General features: G+C 37.4%; 1 protein-coding gene across 1 annotated transcript in view; it reads left to right on the top strand.

Moving 5' to 3' along the window:
- Positions 1-21,613, top strand: part of EFCAB7 (EF-hand calcium binding domain 7) — a 54,498-nt gene that overhangs the window by 13,784 nt on the left and 19,101 nt on the right. The window contains exons 3-10 of the mRNA XM_080921571.1: positions 1,671-1,882; positions 2,774-2,860; positions 3,887-4,082; positions 4,514-4,632; positions 13,076-13,217; positions 17,808-17,917; positions 19,841-19,998; positions 20,922-21,055. Coding sequence (XP_080777697.1) covers positions 1,671-1,882; positions 2,774-2,860; positions 3,887-4,082; positions 4,514-4,632; positions 13,076-13,217; positions 17,808-17,917; positions 19,841-19,998; positions 20,922-21,055 — 1,158 coding nt within the window. The remainder of the gene's footprint in view (positions 1-1,670; positions 1,883-2,773; positions 2,861-3,886; positions 4,083-4,513; positions 4,633-13,075; positions 13,218-17,807; positions 17,918-19,840; positions 19,999-20,921; positions 21,056-21,613) is intronic.

The raw sequence follows: 21,613 nt of genomic DNA, 5'->3' as shown, positions 1-21,613 counted from the left end.
CTTTGGTGAACATTTTAGGTACTACATCTTGTTGACATTAAAATTCTCAAACAAATGAGTTTTTCCCTTCAGTGAAATATTTGTCCATCATTTATGCATCTGAGCTGCAGCGGACAGGTGAGCTCCCTGGAGACAGCCCACCGTGTCTCTCGCCTATGATGGGTTCAACCTCTAAAGGCTCAGTCCCAGAGACTTCATCCCAGGATCGCTTCTCGTTCCTGATGTGCCTTGCCATGGTTGTCATTGCCATATTTTTCATTTATTGGCTTGGTGTGAGCAGAAATTGGGAGACTCTCACAGCCTACAGCCTGATGTGATTACTTCCTGGGTGATAGCCTACTCTGTTGGGCAAGTTTCTTGCAGATTAACAGGAAGATAAATGTTCTTGAAATAATGCTGTTTAGATAAATGAATGATTTTATGAAACTTCTGATCTGATTTAAGTCATTTTAGGAAGTTAGCTTGGTTTAAATAATTTTGGAATTTGAGGTAGTTGATAGAAAGTTTAAAGGTAGAATCAACAATAGCATGTGCTTCTTCCTTATGGAATGGAAGGAGCTGCTGAGATAGAGAGAGGAGTCCCGCTGAGCATCCATGCATTACAAGTACAGAATTGTACGGAATTGTACACCAACACAAATAAGCTCGGAACAAGTTAGTGATGAAGGAGAGCGCCCACTCTCGGTTGGGTCTGAGTCCTTTGATCTGATGTTCTCGGGATGTCCTAACAGGTTATTGGTGTGCACCATGAAACAGGAATACGGTGAATAAAGAATTCCATTATGGGTATAAGAACAGAACAGATGATCAGCCAGCCTAGCTGATCAAGACTTTAAAAAAATAAGGCATAAGACAGACGACCTATTCCTTAGTAAGTACAGATCATTGTCAACCAAGAACAGGGAGAAATTTGCTACTATAGACTTGGTCTGCTTAAACTTCCTTAATCTATGACAAAGAATTATTGTTTTGGGGTTACAGTCAGCTTGTGGAAATGTAGATGAGAATTGTTTAGAGAGATAAAGGTTTCAAAAAAGGAACACATAGTCAGTAGTTCTGTTGTAATTTCCTCTCATGCAATGATTTTAATCTGCTTTTGAAAAATATGTTTTTGTGGTGATTGTTTTTAGAAAATGTATAACTTGTGGCTATGAAGAAAATTTTTCCTAAATAGAAAAACTATATCTTAAGGGGTATAAAAAGGGTTAAGAGAAAACAAACAAACAAATCTCTCTCTCTGTGTCTGTCTGTCTCTCTGTCTGTCTGTCTGTCTGTCTGTGTGTGTGTCCTCTTCTTTTTCTCTAATCACTGGCTGCCACAGGCAGCCCCCCTCATCAATAACAATCAGAACCACCCTGTCAGCCCCTCTTAGTATGGACCCTGGTCACCTGACCTTGGTTGTTGATGCCACCACACCTTGCTGTCTGACTCAGTTTACCTTATGGTACCAAAGCCAATCTCTGACAGTTCTCTAGCTGGTATGTGTGTGTGTCCACACACATGCTTTAAAGAATAATGCACACATTGAATTAATTATATAATCAAGTGATGTACTAACATGTTGGATTTGCTTAATAATATATAGGGGCTGAAGAAAAAGAAAACTCAAATATCAGTTCCAAATTGACATATACTTTTCTTTTTTTCTTTTTTCCTTTTGAATTGGGCAGCTCTTCAGCATGCAGGAAGAAATCCATCCCAAAAGACTGTTAATAAGTATTGGACTCCTCAAACTGCTAAACTAAATTTTGATGATTTTTGTATAATTTTAAGTAAGGAAAAACCTACTTCAAAAGCAGAATTGCTGAAATCATTTAAAAAATTGGATGTAAATGATGACGGCTCTATTCCACACTCTGACCTCCATAGATACCTGACAAAGGTAAGACCCGTGAGGCCTGTGCATTGTGCATATTTGCAAAGCAACTGAAGTCAAGCTTTGGCTACCAAACCTCACACTGACGTAAGAACTCTCTCCAGGTGAAATGAGCGGCTCAGAGTATCGATGGTGCTTTATAGATTAAAGAGAAAGTGACAGGATGAGTCCATGTTTGTCTCCTTTATGCCTGTGCAGTTCTTCTCTGCCCAGAAGTTGGAAAATCCATAATGGGTCCTTCATGTGATTAGCAAAGTAAAACAAGTATAAATGTGATTAGAAACTACTTTGTGTCTGTATTGTTGTTGTTTTGTTTTTTAGGACAGTTTACTCTGTGTAGCCCTGGCTGTCCTGGAACTGGCTTTGTAGACCAGGCTGGCCTTGAACTCAGAGATGCTCTTGCCTCTGCCTTCCTAGGGCTGGGGTTGAAGGTGCCCTCCACCAAGCTCTGTTATTTTGTTTCTTGAATACTTTTAGAAGGTATTTTACTTCAATATCCATTATTACAGACTCGGTAATATAAATTTTCAAATGAAAATCAAGCAAATTTTCACAAAATTTTGTAAAATTTTATTTAATATAATTTCATTATTGCTTAATATAGTTCTCATTCTGATTTATAATGAAGCCATATATTCAAACTTATTTATAGAAGAAATTAAGATATATTTCCAACTGGGCACTGTAACCCAGGCCTTTAATCCCAACACTGGGAGACAGAGGCAGGCAGATCTCTGTGAGTTCCAGGCCAGTCTGGTCTTTATAGTAAATTCCAGGCCAGGTCTACATAATGAAACTGTCTCAAAAAAAATATATATATATAATATTTTGTAAATATGTGAATTATTGAATAATTCAATCTTATTTCTTTTAAAATACATCTTGTTTTATTTTTAGAGCGGTGAGAGGATGACTGAGGAAGAAGTAAATGCAGTGATAAGTTTGGCTGATGTAAACGCTAATGGAAAGTTTGACTACGTAAAGGTAGATAAATAAGTTCATACTGATAGAAACTTGCATGCTCTGTAGGGAATTACTTTTAATTTTCTTCAACACTGCTAGGGCATAACTGAGAAAATGACCTATATTAGTAGTGTATGCAAAGACGCTATTGACCTGTGTGTACACTGTGAAACGATTAGACCTCACCCGACAAACAGCTTGTTATTTTTCTATTTAACCCCTGGCCTCATACATGCTAAACAATATACCATGAAGATCAACTCCAGCCTCTATGTGAATATTTTTTTAATATTGTCAAGGGCACAATTATCTGTTGTAGACCTATTATACTTTTAGTTTATCCTTTTGAGTTTCACAATTATGATCTGATGACACTAAAAATAATAAAGGGCATCATGCCAAATCTGAACATGCAAAATATGAAATGCTCCAAAATCTGAAGTCAAATACCATGTGTGAGATCATGTGAAGCCTCCTAGAAGAGTGGACAAAACTCCCTCTTGGCAATTTGTATAAGCAGCACAAGAAACATAAGTGATTTTCTTAACTAGACTCAGAAGCCTCAAGATAATCCTACAAAGATATCTGCAAATTCTCCAAAATCAGAAGTCATTCAAGATGCTCTTGGTCCCAGCATTTTGAATCAGGGTCACTGTGCCTGTACAAGCAAGTTAAAATACATACTCGTGCACAGACAGGCTCACACAGGCAGAGGCCCTTCAGAACGACCCTCTTCTATGTTGGAACACTCCTAGCAATTATTTAGAACAAATGCAAGTCTATGTGTCCTGTAAACAATAAATAAATCCCCTTTCCTGGTGAACCATGCATCTTCACTCAGTGTGACCTCACTGACTGATGGCATGTCTCACTAGGTCACTTGGGGCTGGGCAGTCAGGTTCAGGAAATGCCATGAGCAACAAAGTAAGAAATGCACTTCAGCACCGAGCCTCTTCCTCGCCTACCAATGTGTGTTTGCCTCCCTCGCCTCCCAAATATAGAATGGAGAGTTTTCTCCACCAGATGACTCTTTTCTTTTTCCTTTAGTTTTGTAAATTATACATGACAACCAGTGAGCAGTGTCTCAAGACCACACTGGAAAGACTGGAGGCCGACACGAAACTGAGGCGTCAACAGTTTGGAAGCCACATCGAAGGGTCCCCTGAAAGGGGTCCATCACCAGCACCAAAGCCATCACCTAGGATCATAAGGAAAAATGACCAAGAAACATTATCACACAAAGGTATTCACTCTCAATACTAATCATTTCCTGATCAGAAATGGCGGATCATAATTCAAAAAATTGTCCTTTCATCTCAGATTACTGATGGTAAGGTAGAGAGAGTCCAGGTTTCAGCCTCCACTTCCAGACCTTCCTAGCAGTAAAGCTCTACGGGAGTAAAGCGTTCACTGTGGAACTTTACTGGGCCAGGCTCATTATATTTTATTAGAACTAAAATCTCAGACTGAAAGGTGACATACTGAAATCAAGGATCTTATAGTAGTAGCACATAAATTAAGGACCATAAGGTCTGGTCAGTATAAAGTCTCTGATTGCATTGAATAGTTAGGAGAGAGTCCATTGGTGCAAAAGGTGGTATGACGTGGTGTGCAGAAGTACACTCTTCTGATCACTTTTCATATATGAGATCAAACGGTGATTACTCTTTACAGGTGACCCAAGCCACGCCTTACTGTCAACAGCTAGAAAGTTCAAAACATCTGTTTCCTTCACAATGACTATGAGTGCTAACAGTAGCCGAGACTCGACGTTAACTGAGCCAGACTTAAAGGTATAGTGCTTCAAATGAACAAATACAACTTTTTCTGAAAAGTATTTGACTTTAAGATTATTAACAATCATTGAATGTCTACAGGGAACCAGTGGAGGTAGTAAACTAATTTGAATTTTTTTATAGAATGCAGCATTTCTATTTGTAATATTTTAAATTAGATTTTTATCTGTCTCTCTATCTGTCTGTGGGGGGACAGCATGGGTGTGCCATGGTGCATATGTGGAGGTCAGAGGACAGCGTGTGATAGTAGGCTCTTACCCTCCATCATGTGGGATCCAGGATGGAATTTGGGTTTTGTGCTTTGTCTGCTGAGCTATCTTGTTGACCCTGGTTGTGATATTTTAAAGTAAAAATAATAAGTAAGAATATTATTATATATTATATATAAGGTCTTTAGTTTAAAAAATAGTGACTCTTGAGTTTTTGAACTTGATTAATAGATTAATTAACTATAGACCTTAGCAAGTAAAAATTTTTTGTTTGACAAATACTTTCCCCAGGTGCTTCTTAAGTAAATCATTGATTCAATATCAATTCCTGTGAGAGAAAGACCACAAAGTCACTTTGCTAAGTCAATATTTGTAGAGTGTTAATATTGATCTTCTTCCTTTGTTTTCCCTTTCTAGACTCAACTTTTACTAGTTTTCTTTCAGCAGAAAATAATAGCTACAGAAATATAAAACATTAACTGGAAACTGCTAGGATACATTAAGAATGTGCACCTGGAGACCTCTGTGAAGGGGGTGAATGGTTATGACCACACACTGTAACTGCTGCTAGAGAGCTGAACTGATTGTTCTCCAGAGCTGCATTCTTGTTTCAAATAACAACTCTGTATTTGTTATTGAACTCTGAAGTCCCTTATATCTTTAAATTGCTAGACAGTGACATTTGTTCTATATTAAAATTTTAAAACATCATCTCTACGGAATTTTCTTCTGACTGTTTACGAGTCTACACACCCTAAGCAATTTGGTGCCGTCCAGTCTGCGCACACATACTTTGTGTTCCAACAATACTAGTTTTCACCAATAGAACCTTTTTGTATTTTGTAATTAAGGTAAATGTTAAAATACTAGCCTGATTCATTATGATTTACCTAATTCTAAAGTTTATTTTAGTCATGTAGAGATATAGAGATACAAATAATATGAATTAACCATCTTAATACAACTTGTTTTGTTCAGTCCAACAAATTGTTTTTTTATCTTGTATTTTTTGCCTTTTTTTTTTTTTTGTAGTTTTTCAAGACAGGGTTTCTGTTCTCTGTGTACTCTGGTTGCCCAATAACTTGTTCTGTAGATTAGTCTGGCCTTGAACTCAGATCTGTCTGCCTCCTGAGTGCTGGTATTAAAAGTGTCCACCACCACTTAATAATTTCTAATCAAGTAATTTGTGTCAATTCTTTTGCTTAGTATAAAAGATGGACCTTGAATTAACAATTTCCATTTGACTATAAGCTGTCATATGTCAAGGTGCAATGGCATAGTATTTCATTGTTATAACAGTTGTTATAACGAATATTTATTGATTGGATGCTTTTTTAAAAGAGTCTTCTTGGAATTGATAAAGATCTCAGAATAAACAGGCCTGAGAGCAAATTCTGGCTATTCCCCTAATGACTGTGTAAATGGGGTAAATTTAACAACCTCTGTTTTTGAGTCTGATTTTTCCTTAACAGTGACTTGGGAATGATTTTATTTTATGTATTTTAAAAGATGTAAATCTTTTTCAAAGCATTTAGCACGGTACTAGGGACATAGTCTCTTAAATACAGAAAGTATTATAAACTAAGACACGACCACAATTCCCTTCATGGAAACGAGATGGTAAAAGTCTGCTTGAAGGGAAGCCATGTTTGTATGAGATTGTGAATGCAAATGGGAGACAGACTCACCTGACAGGCTGACGGTTATCTTACTCTGTCCTGATGCCAGGTTGTTGTGTGCTAACTCCTGAGTACACTAGGAACAGGAGCGTCTAAAGACTATTCCAGGGTTAGTCTGCAGGCTATTGAGAGTGGATATATATAAGGGTCCACTTATGTTTTACATCTAGACATCAAAAATAAGAATTGAAAATTAGATTTTTAAAAGTTCTAAAAACTTAATTATTAAATGAAGTTGACATGTCACCAACTTTTACATTTATTCATTATGTGTATGTGAAGGTAAGAGAACAGCTTGTGGGGGCTGTAGATTAGATTATGTAGATTAGAGGTCAACAGTGGAATGTGCCTCTATCAGCTGAGCCATCTTGAGAGCCCAATATTGTCAACTTTTTAGTCCATAACTTTAATATAAATATTAATTTCTCTTGGAAATGCTTGCCTTGTGTTTCTCAACATTCTTTGTTTACTATCTGGTACTTCTTAGGTAAAGTGAGCCAAAATTATTATTTTGGGTTTTTGTGACAGCCTGCTCCAGGCTGGCGGCAGATTTACAGAGTCATCAAGGATGGCCCCGAGTTCCTGCTCCTGCTTCTTTCCCCAGCGCTGGATGGGCTGCTGGATGGAGTGATGCTTCTACTCGGAAGCGTTGTTACTCAGCAGGCTGCAGTGCTTTTATTGTTTTACTTTGAAGCATTTGTGTCTTCATAAGTGCTATATACATTTATAACCATTCTAGAGAGAACTATAGGCCACTGGTGACCTTGGTCTATGTGGAACAGAGAGTGCAAAATTGCATAGAAAATGAACAGCTTAGAAATGTATTTTATATGGCAGGTACATGACACACACACATATATTATATATCATATATATAGTATACATATATGATATCAAGCTATATGTATTTACAATGTTATGTGTCTATAAGCCATATGCATGTGAAGCATATCATATACGCAAGTTTCTCTATAAATCACCATGACTATATCATATAATTATGTATGCAAATATATAAAACAAATTCAAAATAGTTCAGTCTTAATTTTGGCTAAAAGCACCAGTTATGTTTCTTTTTCAAAATGTTAAGCAATTTAACCTCTCAATTAAAAGCCAATCCATATTAGTTTTCTTTTATAAATCATCTATTTAATCTTTTATTTTTTAAGTATCTTTTGATAAGAAAAAGGTTGACAATGTTTTTAATCTACTTCACACAACAAAAGCAAATATCTTACAATAAAAATGTGACCTAGACGTCGTGGTCACTGTCATCTGTGGCACATCCACTTACTAATCTTGCTCACCTAGATTGCTGACAGCTGAAATTCCACGTGAGGAGGGTTTACCACAGTCACCCAGGAAGGTGTAACTTAATTAGTAAGTTTGGTTTGATCACTATTTTATAGTTTAAAGTCTGTCATTTGTGTCTTTATATTGTCTTATTTCCTATGAATGAAATAAGTAAAATCTGTGACCCACATGTGAAATAACAGTTTGCATTTATAGGAAACTCTTCAATTGGTAGGATCTAGCGCCACCGCATGTCCACTGTAAGGATTACAAGCTGTTTTATTTGTGAAAAAATAGATGTCACACATGGAATTTCCTCTTCTATTACGGTAAAAACATTTTAAAATCAGTGTACTTCTATCTTCCCATAAAATCTCAAACTATCAACCTGGTCTACATTCTATTCAAACTGATTTATTTGAACAATTTAGAGAATTTTCAGTATTTTTTTAAACTTTTAATTTATAACATGTCTGGCTTCATGACTAATAAAATAAAAGCCAAAACCAACCAACCAAACAAACAACCAAACAAACAATCCTTTGTGTGATTGAAAGTCATGTTTTAAATAAAATTCCAAATTGAATAGCATCATGTGTGCAAGAAGTTTGGTAAATCTTAAGAAACCAAGTGTCTTTTTTAGATAGCATTGCTCCACGATCTCCTAGTGCTCATGTGCACTGTTCAGAACAGTGTGACTATTCACCAGTGTTCATTCGGTGACTCTCCTCTTTTCCTTGTGTATAGCTTCCCCGGCTGTCTCCAGTCCTGTTAAACTCTGTGTGGAGGTTAGCAGTCTTCCACAGAAACTTACAAATTCTTTTCTATTGGAGGTTTTTTTTTTTTTTTTTTTTTCCCAGAACTGGGACTTGGGAAAGATCTCTGATAAAAATGTTAGCCTTCTCAGCAAGGTTTTTAAAGTCATCCATTAGCATACAGCACTGCCTGCAAAGGAGCTGTCTGCCATAGACAATTTCTTTTCATTACTCCCCCAATGGCACAAATCACTTCTAATATACCAATCAGCGTACATTGAAAAAGAAAAGTTCCTTTAGGATGGTGAAAGGGCTCAGCAGGTAAAATTTGACAATTTGAGTTTAATCCTCAGGTCCCACAGTGGAAGGAGGGAGCTGACCCCCAAAATATGGAGTGCTGCTATACACATGATTATAATACAAATATAAAAAATGTGGCCAACTTCCCTTAAGTGTCCAAGTAATTGAGAATGATAATGCTCCATCACTGTATCATTCGCTGTGTGTACTTTATGTTATAGATTATTGATTATAATATTAAACTCGAGCTTTGGTTTAAAGCCCACTTTAGAAAGTCATAGTAGTGCTTTATTGGTGTCTTTAATTTTGAGGGAGGATCTTGCTATGAAGCCCGGCTGTACTGAATCTGTACCTCAAAGTGGCCTCAAAGTTGCTGCCGTCCTACTGTGTCGGCCAAGCGTTAAGATTATATATATCAAATCCTAACTGGCCACCATGCCCTGTAGTTATGGCATATATTTAAATGCAAAATAGAGCAGAACCCAGAAAGGCTTTTGGCGTCATTGAGAACTGTGACATCATCCTTGCCATGCTGCTTTTCAGACTTCTCCTATCTACCACAAAGGATGTCCTAGATTGCCTTTTCAGCTTTACCTTTAAAAGGAGCTGACATCCTTGATGTACAGACACAAAACTTAAAATTCTTCAACCCCATCCCCAAATTACAAACACTAGCATGCCACCACAAGTACAAAGCTCCACTTGACTTCATGTGATGGTTGTACCCCAGCATTAGGCATTTGCTACATGCTTAGGCTATGTGTAGATCACACATAAGAAACAGTAACCTTCATGTTTAGTCAAAGACATCATGTTATATATAAACAGAATTTCCAAAACCTGAAGGAAAAAGGAACATCTTCTTGTCCCCAAGATTTTAGATAGAGACATTGAACCTATTTTGTGTAATTTTGAATTGTTCTTTAACACTGCAGGTAGGTAAATTTAAAGAACACTTGATGGCCCCAGTCTGCTAATTCAGTAATCAAAACTGACCAGGTGTGGGAGGAGATGGGGGTAAGTACAAAGGGTCAGGAAATTGAAAGGAGGTGTATAGCAGTGTGGAAAGGAAAACGGGGTAGTCATTAGAATCTCCCAGATGCCAGGGAAGCAGGAAGCTCCGAGGACCCAACCGAGATGACAATAGCTGAAATAAACAACACAGGGGAGAGAACCTGTAGACACCATATCCAGAGGTTAGGCACAGCTCCCAGGTGAGGAGTGGGGCCACCCACCCATCTCAAAAAATTTAACCTAGAATTGAGGCAGGAGGGAGGGGGCATGGGATAGGGGGCTTGCAGAGGAGAAACCGGGAAGGGGGGCAGCATTTAAAATGTAAATAATTAAAATAACCAATAGTAAAAGAAAAAAATATACTAGACAGGCATGGTGGTTCATGCCTTGAATATCAGCACTCAAGAGGATGAGACAGGAGGATTGCTGCAAGCATAAGGCTAGTATTGGCTATAAAGTGAGGTGCTGACCCAAAAAGGGGAGATTTACATCAACTGGGAAATTGTGCTTACCTCAGTATTTATAAGGGTATTGAAATCTAACATAATTTATTAAAATATTATAAGAAACCAGGTGATAAATAGGCAGCTCACACGAAAAGAAACAAAAAATTATAAACATATGTCAAAATGTTAATCTCTGTCAGTTACATCTGGCACATAAAATAAACATAACACTATGTTTTATGTACCAATCCTTTAGTTGGAAAAAAAATCGTTCTCCACAAGCCTCAACTTTTTTCATAACATAGTTTGACTAATTTTTATTACAAAATGATTATATTTCATACCATTGTTGGTCTTATAAAAATAGCATCACTGAGTTATGATATGGAATGCATATTAATAAGTCTAAAACTCTACTTTTTCTCTAGAATTTTTTTTAGAAGAAAAACTTTTAAGTAAAGCAGTATTCATGTTAAAATTATCTTTGCTGATGAGAAACTGGAAATGAGCTGAATGTCTAACACCTTATTTTCAACAGCAAATATTTTTTATGTAAGATCAAAATTTAAAAACCAAAAGAAAATGTTATCTTTTAGAATATAAAACTTGATTTCTATAAAGGTTTGCATTAGAAAAGATTATCTGATAATCATAATATAAGACTGGAATCGAGCCTTAACTATCTGGAGACACCTTTGAATGGGACAAGAGATTGGGGAATCGATGCAAACTCAAGAAGTTTATTAGTCCAGTGTGCTGGGGCTGGCCTACATCCAGAGGAGAGGCGACCCTGAGCTATTCATTAGCACAGTTTTTATACACTTTGGAAAGGGTGGACTACGGAGACAATGATTAGGCATGCAAGCATTGGTGGGTTTAGTTGACTTTTAGGGCGATTGGCTGCTGCTAACGTGGGCTGCATCTCAGGACCTTTGACCTACATTCCTGGGTCTGCTGCTGGATAATGATGGGACATTTCTGGGAGGAAGGGCTGCTTGATGCCCTAGGCACATTCCAGGAACTGTGGCTAGATAGGACTGAAGCACTCCTTCTTGGAGGGGAGGGGTTACTTGGTGTCATGAGGATGGTGGAAAATTACTAGCCGTTTCCTTTCAATAATGTAATAGCAGAATTATAGGGATTTTTTAATCTTAAATTTTTGTCTTAAATATATAAATATATTTAAAATAATTATGACTTATATAGTAAAATTGTTATATAAATATATACTAGGATAGTTTTGCCTTTAAGAAGGATTGAGAGTCTGGGTGAGAGGGTACGTGCTTTAAGTCTCTGTTGTTGGGAAGCTTTAAGTCTCTGTTGTTGGGAAGCAGCGACAGGCAGATGTCTGTGAGTTCAAGGCAGATAGGTCTACACAGTAGTTCTAGGTCAGCTGGAGCTGAAAAGAAGAGAGTGAACAATTATTCTTGATGTAAATAATTTTAGTGTTGCCTTCTCACTGTGCGGGCAACAGAGCCGGACCCTCATGATCTGGATATCTCTCTGCCCACTGGGAACTCTGCTCACACCCCCATAACCTGGTAAAATCAAAGCCCCAGAAACGTAATCCAGCAATTAGATTTATATGTTAAATCCTCAATCCACAATACATCTACACAATAAGCTCACAACCATTTGGCAGAGATGTAAACCGCCTGCCTGACTCATAGAAACCCTTAGAAATTTTCATATCTACCTATCACCGATTAAAATCACCTGGATCTAGAACCTCCTCCGGCTCCATCTTGATTCTGCCTATTCCTTCTCCTCCTTTCCTCAACTTTTCCCCTCCTACCCCTCCTTCTCATCCAATGATAGGCCGGACCCGCCTTGTTGTATGATGACATCATCCTACCGGAAGGGATTTGGCTGAGAGTTTTAACAGATTCCCCTCCTCCCTTTTCTTAAAACAACAATAGCAAAACAAAGGTTTTGGAGCCCAGACCGGTCTGAGGTCCAGTCCCTCTGCTCTAGCCCGGGAGGTGGGATTACAGGGGAGCACTACCAGGCCTAGTTTCTCGGTGTATTTTTAGTAGCAATGAAGCTTTTATTTATAAACTTTTATTTTTGCTTACCAAAATTGAAATGACTGTGTGGGTTGTTGTGTAACTATGTTTTAAATACAGGCTCCTGCTCTTTTCCCTTTTTTTAGTAATCCCACTTGTTCATTCCTGTTATGCTAACTCTGAGTTCACCTGGACTATGGCAGATGTGTATTTTATAATTGTCTTCCATGATGCATTTTCCTAACTTCGTTTTCTGAAGAATGTGGCTCAGCGGTTAGCAGTGCACACAGCTGTCAGCAGCTCTAGCTCCGGGCATCTGGCATCCTCTTCTTGTTTCCACAGGCACAGGACTTGTTGACATGAACCTATACACATACATGTAATTTTAAGAAATATAATAATTATTTTTAAAAATAGGGAATGATAATTGTTTGTTGTCATCTACTCAGTTTATATCGTTGCCTTCCATCAATCAGACAAATATTTATTGAGCAATTACAGTGTGCTAGGCAGTGCTTTTGGAACTGGGAGTATCACACACACACATGCACGCACACACGCACACCTGACAACTGTGATGGATTTATTCATTTCTGTACTTTATTTCCTATGCTGTACACTCCCAGATGGCAGTCACTTCTATTTGGCATTTCCTTTAGATTGTCCCTTGGTTTCTCCTCAGTACGCATGCTGGAACATTTAGTAAGTACTGTTTGAAAGCATTTCCTTTTGTTTCAGGATTGGCAGTGTGCACAGTCAAAGGGCTGCTTCTTTTTAGAGGAAGATGGTGAAGTCGTTAGTCATCAGTACAAAATGCACATAGCTCAGAGATCTGTGCTTTACCTAACAATTAAGCCACTGTATCTGAGTCAAGTTGAAGGTAAGTTCATATTTCCTGTTTCTCTGTTTGTTTATGGGCAGGGCTTCACATTATACCTCTGGCTGTTCTGGAACTCTAACAGTGTAGACCAGGCTGGCCTTGAACTCACAGAGATCCACCTGGTACCAAGTTATATCCTCCCTAAATATACTTTGTATTTTCTAGTCCTAGTTAAAACAATATTCTGCCCAAGAAATGTATAGTTTTATTTAGTTTTGAATTTTTAAATTATGTTATTCTTTATATATGTTTATTTACATGAGTATATTTTGATGAAAATATACTATACATTGAAGAACCCCCCCAATCCTCCTTTCCTTCTCATTTCTCTCTAGTTTCTTTTGTTATCTTAAGAAGTGTAACTTACACACACACACACACACACACACACACACACAGGTTCTTATGTATTTGTATTAAGTCTAGGAACCTCTACTGGCGAGGCTCAGCATGTAAAGGCACCAGCCACACGAGCCTGATGACCAGCAGACAATGTAAATCTCCACCTTGTAAAGGCCTCTGCCTTGTGGCCCTCTCCAAGTCTTTTTGTTCCCTCTGACACACATACAAACTAGTAACATCTTTGTATCAAAATCTTGGAACTACAGTTAAGAGAAAAGAGATAATAATTCACTTATGACTATCTCTAGTCACACTCATCTTCCTAACAGACAACATTACCCTGCTGTTGGCAGATAAAATAAAGTTTCCCTCTGTGTGTTTGCCTGTGTATTTATGCCACATATATTTGTCCTTGTCATTGGACACATTTACACATGTTTTGGTGTATAAACATCACTATAAGTTGAATTGGAGTCCTTTGGGTAAGTTGTCATATGGGTGAAATGGTAGGTTTAGTTTGAGACTTTCAGAGAACCTCCATGTTGATTTCCCTGGTGTGTCTGATATTTGTATAGAAGATGGCTACTGGTTTCTGTACGCCTGTATACTGCCACTTTGCAGACAGTGTCTATTAAATCTACACGTTTTCTAATGGAGTCTTTAGGGTCTCTTATGTGTTAAACTTCACCTAGAAATAAGCATTTCTTTCTTTATTTTATTTTTTAATGTTAAACTTTGATATTGAAAATATTGCAAATAAATTTTTTTCTCAGACTCAAAGACTGTACAGCTCTACACAGTAGAATAGCCATTCAGTTCATCCTTAACCCTGACATTTAGCCTTTTCTTTTCCTCTTTCTACATGTTGTGGTATATCTACGTGTACATTTGCTTATATAAATTGTGTGTGTGTGTGTGTGTGTGTGTGTGTGTGTGTTAGTGTTATTGCCTAGATTCTGCATGTGAGGGAGATATGCAGGGATTTTTCCTTCCTGGGATTGTGTGACCTTAATTAATGGTATACTTTCTAATCCGTTCATTTTCCTGCAAGTTTTGAGGTTACATTTTTATTTAGAGAAGGATAATTATTTATATATATGCATATACACACAGCAGATTTTCATTATCCATTTACTGTTGATGGCTATCTAGGTTGATTCCAGTTCTTTGCAATAGTGCATAAAGCAGCAGCAAACATGGGGACCAGTATCTGTGGTAGGCATGGAGATCTCTGGGTATATGTCCGAGCATGAGAAAGCAAGTCAAATGGTAGTTCTATTTTTAATTCTTTGAGAAATCTCCAAACTACTTTTCAGAATAGTGGTATTAATTTGCACCCAACAGCAATTACTAAAGGATTCCTTTTTTTGCCAGACTCTCCAGTATTGGTGATAGCCATTCTAACTGGAATGAGGTAGTATCTCTAAGAAGCTTTAATTTGCATTTGCCTAGTTGCTAGGTATATTGAACACTTAAAAATATTTATGGAGGGGCTGGAGGGATGACTCAGTAGTTAAAAGTGCTGACTGCTCTTTCAGAGGTCCTGAGTTCAATTCCCAGCAACTACATGGTGGCTCACAACCATCTGCAATGGGATCTGATGCAGCTGAAGACAGCTACAGTGTACTCATAAACATAAATAAATCTTTAAAAAATAGTTATGGAGCTGGAGTGATAGCTCAGCAGGTAAGACACTGGCTGTTCTTCCAGAGTAACTTGGTTCAATTCTCAGCACTTACATGGTAGTTCACAACTGTCTGTAACTTCAGTTCTAGAGGATCTAGCACCCTGTATCTTTAGGCAAACCCAAAACTGCACATTAAAAAGTTATTGAATATTTGTGTTTTTTAACTATAAAATTCATTGCCTATTTATAGGCAGTTTTGTTTCTTTTGTTGATACTTTTAAAGAATAATGACATCAGTTAATGAGTGAAGTAGATGGCTATGCAAGCTCAGTGCTAGTTTTTTATTCTCATGGAGAGTTGCTTTGTTATTTATTCACCAAATATTTATGAGATTCTTATGTATCAGCAGTCAGTTTATTCAAGTACATAAAAGGCCAAAGTGCCTACTCTCAAGAACTTAGATTTTAGTAGAAGAAGCAATAAAAGTGTAAATAGTAAAGGAACTGGTGTAATGGAACACACTCATAATCTCAGCATTGGGGATGCTGAGGCAGGAGGATGAGTTCTAGGTCACCCTGGTATACACAATGAGACATTGTCTGAAAAAGGGAGGGATGATGGCAGAACATACCTATATAACCCCAGTATTCAGGAGGCTGAAGCCAGAGGGTTGCCTTAGGTTCAAAGCCAGGCTAGTCTACATAGCGAGTTTCAGGCACCAAGGCTGTAGTTGGAGTTGGTTGGTCTTGGTCCTAGTTGGTCTGTCCCTCTCTTCATATGTATGTGTGCGCGCACACACATGCACACACACAAAACAAAAGGAAAAATGAAGAGAAAATAAAAGCATAGAGAGAGCCTGTATTCTGAGGAATGTAGACTACCCTTAAAATGGAGCTACTTAAGTATATGATTCATCAAGATGGAGATGTGTGACCAAAGAATTTTAAAGAAGGCATGTCAGTTATCAACTGCTACAAATTACAATAGCCCCAAATTCAGTGTTTAAGATTTTGCTCATTCATGAATCCAATGGACTGCTAGATAGATATTTTAGTCTGAGCCAGTTATGGCTTTTCTGTGCAGGGTCCACTCAGGTTTGCAGTCAGGGACAGCTTGTTATGACATTGTCTGTATTCTCCTATGTGTACAGTCTCATCTGGGACAATTTGTCCCGTTTGATCTTTCATCTTCCAGTGATCCCGCATGGACTTTCTTGTATTGTAACAGGAATCTAAGAAGGAAAACAAAGCACAGAGGATTGTCCTGAAAGTTGTGGTTACTTCTGTTAAGTTCTGTTATTCCTAAGTCCCAAGGGCCAAATCAATAAGACTGAAAAGTGAGCTTCATGTCTTGATGCAGACGCTGTCTAATTCCATTTTAAAGGTCTGTGAATGTAGAGAGGTGGCCATTTTTGCTGCAAGGGAGCAAGCCTTACTGTCCTGGAAGGATAAATGAAGAGCAGTGGAGTGGAGTGTTCCAGATAAAGTCCAGTCAGGGGCTCTGGTGCAGAGTGCGGGGGTACACAGTGGCAGCTGTGAGGCTAGAGACATGTACATATAAACTCATGCAGGCAGACACGCGTACATATAAAATAAATCAATCCTAGAAGTTAAGTGGTCCTGTCTGGAGGAGTAAGCAAGGAGAAGTTGACAGGGGATGAATGAAGATCATAAAGAACAAGATATAAACTGTAAGAGATTTCCCCTATAATGAGAACTTTCTTTACTTAGAGAAATGAAGTTTGGGAAGTGAGAAACTTTTTGGTTATATGACTTTTCAAGCATATGATTTTTGAATGTGTATCTGAGTTTGGTTGTTGATTCTGTTGTGACTGGTGCACAGTTTGGCATTTCTCTTCTGTGGATTTGTTGGTTTTCATCGCTTTTGAAAAATCCTTTTCCCTCATTTCTTCTGCCTCTTTCTTCCCTAGCACACCGCCTGCTGTGCTCCACCTAGGAGAGCCCAGGGCTTGCAGTGCCTCCTCTCCTGTGGAAAGTGCCTCCAACTCTTTAGTTGTGACTTGGCCTCAATCTGATGAGTTTTTGTGGTTAATCAACTTTTTCTTATTGGTAGAACAGCATACTTTCAGCTTGATCTCAGAAGAGGATTTTAAGTAGAGACAGCTGTGACCTGGCTGTCTAAGAATATAGATTGTTTCTTTCTCCTGCGAGCGCCCAGGGCAGTGTCAGCACTGGACCCCACTCTTCCTTCCCGAAAGGCTCTGCTTACACTTAGGTTTTGACTTGGTCTTCTTGTACCTCAGCTGATGTCTTTCCATTGTTCTTTGTTTGTTTTTGGTTAGGCAGAGCATATTGAAATCAAACCCAAGGCCTCATGCATGCTAAACAAGAGTTCTATCCTGGATACAAGTCTAGCCCTTGAAATGCATCTTTGATGATTTCAAAAAACTAGGCTTTTTAGAAATGGAGTACGGAGAGAATGTTTCTCATAAAATTAAATATAGTAGTGGCATATTATACATATTAAGATACTTGTATATAAAAATGGAATGTATATTTCTTTTTAAAAATCTACTAGGTAAAGAACTTAGAACAGTGTGTAGTGTTTGCTTGACCTGAGGTGGGTTCTGTTGGTGATGATGCTGTTGTGTGTATTTCTAGGAAAATGTTCCCCCTGGTTATCGGTTGACACAGCCTTATATATTCTTAAGAAAAATGAGAATCCAGCAGAGCCACAGCTCATGTATTTTACCGAACTACGAAACAGAGAAGTATACATATATTTTTTAATGTTTAATTAAGAATGTAATATGAAGTCAAGTTGAGGAAAATAGTAACTGTTCACTAGTATTTAAACTCAAATTTTCTGTATTCTAGTGAAGGTATAGGCAGGTATATGTAACATAGGAAGGCATATGTAATCGCATAATTATTATACTGCTATATATGTTTCATTAACTATGAATGACTTTTTCTTATGTTCTGAGATTTTGGAGGGGTGTGGATTGAGGGTTGATTGACTACGTGCCCCAGTGCATCTCATGAAAATATTGTTTGTTGCACTCAATAAAAAGATTGCCATTAGATCTTGCTACATGTTTCCAACTACTGGAAACTTTGCTTTGGATGTTTGCCTTACTTTATTGGAAGTCTTTATTGGAAGCTTCCTAACGGCAAGGATGGTTATTGCCAGAACCACATAAAATGCAGAAGTTAACATTTTTACTAAGCTCTTCTTCAGAGCCAACCACGACGTGAAGTTCAAGATAAAGCAGTGTCGGAAAGTAGCTTTCCTGTTTGCCATTGGGTAAAATGACTCTCTTATAAGGTTTCTGTGTCCCTCTTCTAGGCTTCTGGTCATCTATAATGTGTCATAGTTACAAAGGATTTTTACCAGTACCTTTAGCATCACAGTTATTTTCTGTAAGAAGAGTTTGCACCCCAGAACTTTCCACTTGCCATCATAATGACATTTTACTGTTATAAATGGAGAATAAAGGAAGCTTATGGGATAACATATATTAGGGAGTAGCAATGTGTATGTTCGTATACACTATATGTGTATATATATACACATATGTATATATGAATATATATAGTTTGTTTGTTCGTTTTATACAGGGTTTCTCTGTATAGCCCTGGCTATCCTGGAACTTGCTCTATAGACCAGACTGGCCTCAAACTCACAATTCTGGCTTCTGGCTTCCAAGTGCTGGAATTAAAGGTGTGAACCACCATGCCTGGTTAGATATCTTTTAGATCTTATATGTCAGCCTATATATGGCCACACAAAAACAATGATCATTTCCTAAGCATGAGTTTGGTAGTTTAGTCTTCATAATGAGTCTCAGTTACATTGAATTAATCACTCTATCAAAATAGGTCTCGATGCCAACCTCAGAGTGATTGTGGTTCTAGGATAATTAGGCAGAAAGAATCTAAAACTAATATTAACAACTGGATAATCAGGTAGCAAGAGTACTGAATCTAGAACTGAGATGAGCAACTTGTTCATGAACCTTCAGGATGACCTAAAAAACTCAAGGCCGGCCTGGCTTTATCACAAATTCAAGGCCAACATGAACTGTCTCTCTTATATATAATTTGAGACCATCTGAAAAACATATGAATTCCTAGCTTAAAAATCAAAAGTAAACAACAGCAGAAGAGAGTAACATTGTAATCCATATAACTCAGGTTTTACAAATATGTTTAACTCATGTAAATATGAACTTAAAAATTTAACTTTCTTGGATTTCATTGAAATGCTTTTTTATTTATATTCATATATTTATATTTTAATCATAGTAGATCTTTTCTTTCTTTAAGGAGCTTAGTGTTTGCATAAAAACAAAATTCCTAAGAATACTCTGCTTCCTGTTGAAGACATTTGTGCCACAGACATTTGTGAAGGTCTTTGGTGATGACTTAGATGATATATAGCTTCTTCTCTACTTTTGTTTTTAAGTAATTTTGAAAACATAAAGGACCATAATCCTTGGCCTTGCACTAAGGCTAAGTGCAAGATAGAAAAGAAAAAGAAAAATAATTTAAAAACAAGAAAGATTAAGGAACTATACTCAATTGATAAATGTTGATTTAAATCAAATGATATCTAAAGTTTCCCTCTCAGAAGAAAGATTTAAGTCATTAATATTTTTGTTGTTTATTTTGTTTAATTCTTTTGATAAAAGGTGTTTGGATGGACTGGTGAACTAGAACCAGGAATTTATTGGTTAATTCCTTCCACAACTGGCTGTAGGCTAAAAAAAGACAGAAAACCAGTAACAGAAGAAGCCCAACTTGTACATAGAGATGAAACAGGGGAATTATCTCTTACAAGTGAGTTTAGGTAAGTTTATCACTGCTAGAACCGTACCGTGCAGCACAGAATATAAGTCAGTCACCGGCCTTTGCCTATTTTCTTTGGCTAGTTCCCATCCCTGTCCTTCTGTTTTAATTCATTGTCTTACCACAGATGGATAGTGTGCTTAAAATAGGAAGGATGTACAAAGACGAGTACCTCATTACCTCGCCCAAGTGTTCTCACGGTAACAATTAAATATGTGCAATAGTAGATAAATTTAGCTTGATTTACTCATTCCATGTGTATACATATACCAAAAGCATGCCATGTGTAATATGTATATTTAAAATTCGCTAAGTAACCAAGAGTAACTTTGCAAGTCTAGGATTGTCATTAATATCTAGGTTCTATGCACTTATCCATGTTAAATGTATGTCTCTGCTACGTTCTTCTCCACCAGACATTGCCTTTAAAGGTACATGTTACTTCCACTCTTAATTTTTCAGTCAGATGCTCTACCCCTGAGCTATCCTCCCTATTCTTGATTTTTATAACTGTCAAATCTGAAGTCTAAACCTTAGGTTCTTCTTCTGTGTCCTAGATATTCACAATGAATTTGGCCACAAACAGATCAAGATATATTCGGATATAATATAGCTTAGAAAAAAATTTTTAGTGCCATTAATATTACTTCTTTCGGAACTTTAAAACTGCCTTTAGGAAGTAGAGAGATTGCTCAGTGGTAAGGACACTAGGTCCTCCACTTAGGTTCAATTCTTGGCACACACGTGGTAGTTTACAACCTCTGTAACTTCAGTCCCAGGGATCCAGTGGCCTTTTCTGGCTTTGCAGACATCAAGCATGCACATGGTGCATAGACATACATGCAGGCAAAACACATTTTAAAAAATTCCTGTCTTTAGATGTTTTGTTTTAAAAATAATAATTTTCAATTTTTATAATTCTAGGTCAACTTTATCAGAGATATTTGAAGTAATTGATTTAGATGGAAATGGTCTCATTAGCCTTGAAGAGTACAATTTTTTTGAGTTGAGAACAAGTGGTGAAAAGTGTGATGAGGACGCTTGGGCTGTCTGTAGAGGTGAGTGCTTTCCTTTTCGGGGTGTGGCTCCCTTCATTCTCAGGACAAGCCAGACTCTGGAAGTTGTTATAGCCTGTAGGATAGTGGGAACGCCCTGGGGGGTGGCACAGTGGGTAAGAAACTATTGCTTTTCCAGGACCTTAGTTAGGCTCCAGCAGACACCTCAGGCAGCTTCCTCCAGTTCTAGGGCATTCTACACCCTTTCCTGGCATTCTCAGATATCTGTACTCATATGGTACATATAAACTCATGCAGGCATACACGCACACATACACATATACAAGTAATTGTTTTAAACCTGAAAATGTATTTTTCTTAAAGTGATAGTTGGTATACTTGCTAAAAATATGAATTACTTAATAATTATTTCAGCTTTTGAGGGTTTGAGATATATTTTTAAAACTTTAAAATTATTTATTTGACAAATCATACATACATACACACACACATATATATAATTTTAATTTTTTCAAATATTCTTTTTAATGATGGTTCTTACATGCTTTAACCTTCCTTGTAGCCCACTACCCACCAGAGGTAGTAGAAAAGAAAGGATAT

This window comes from Micromys minutus (genome assembly GCF_963924665.1).
Source record: "Micromys minutus genome assembly, chromosome: 9".
NCBI classification, from domain to species: Eukaryota; Metazoa; Chordata; class Mammalia; order Rodentia; family Muridae; genus Micromys; species Micromys minutus.
The sequence above is the reverse complement of the archived record's forward strand: the minus strand, read 5'-3'. Positions and strand labels throughout refer to the sequence as shown.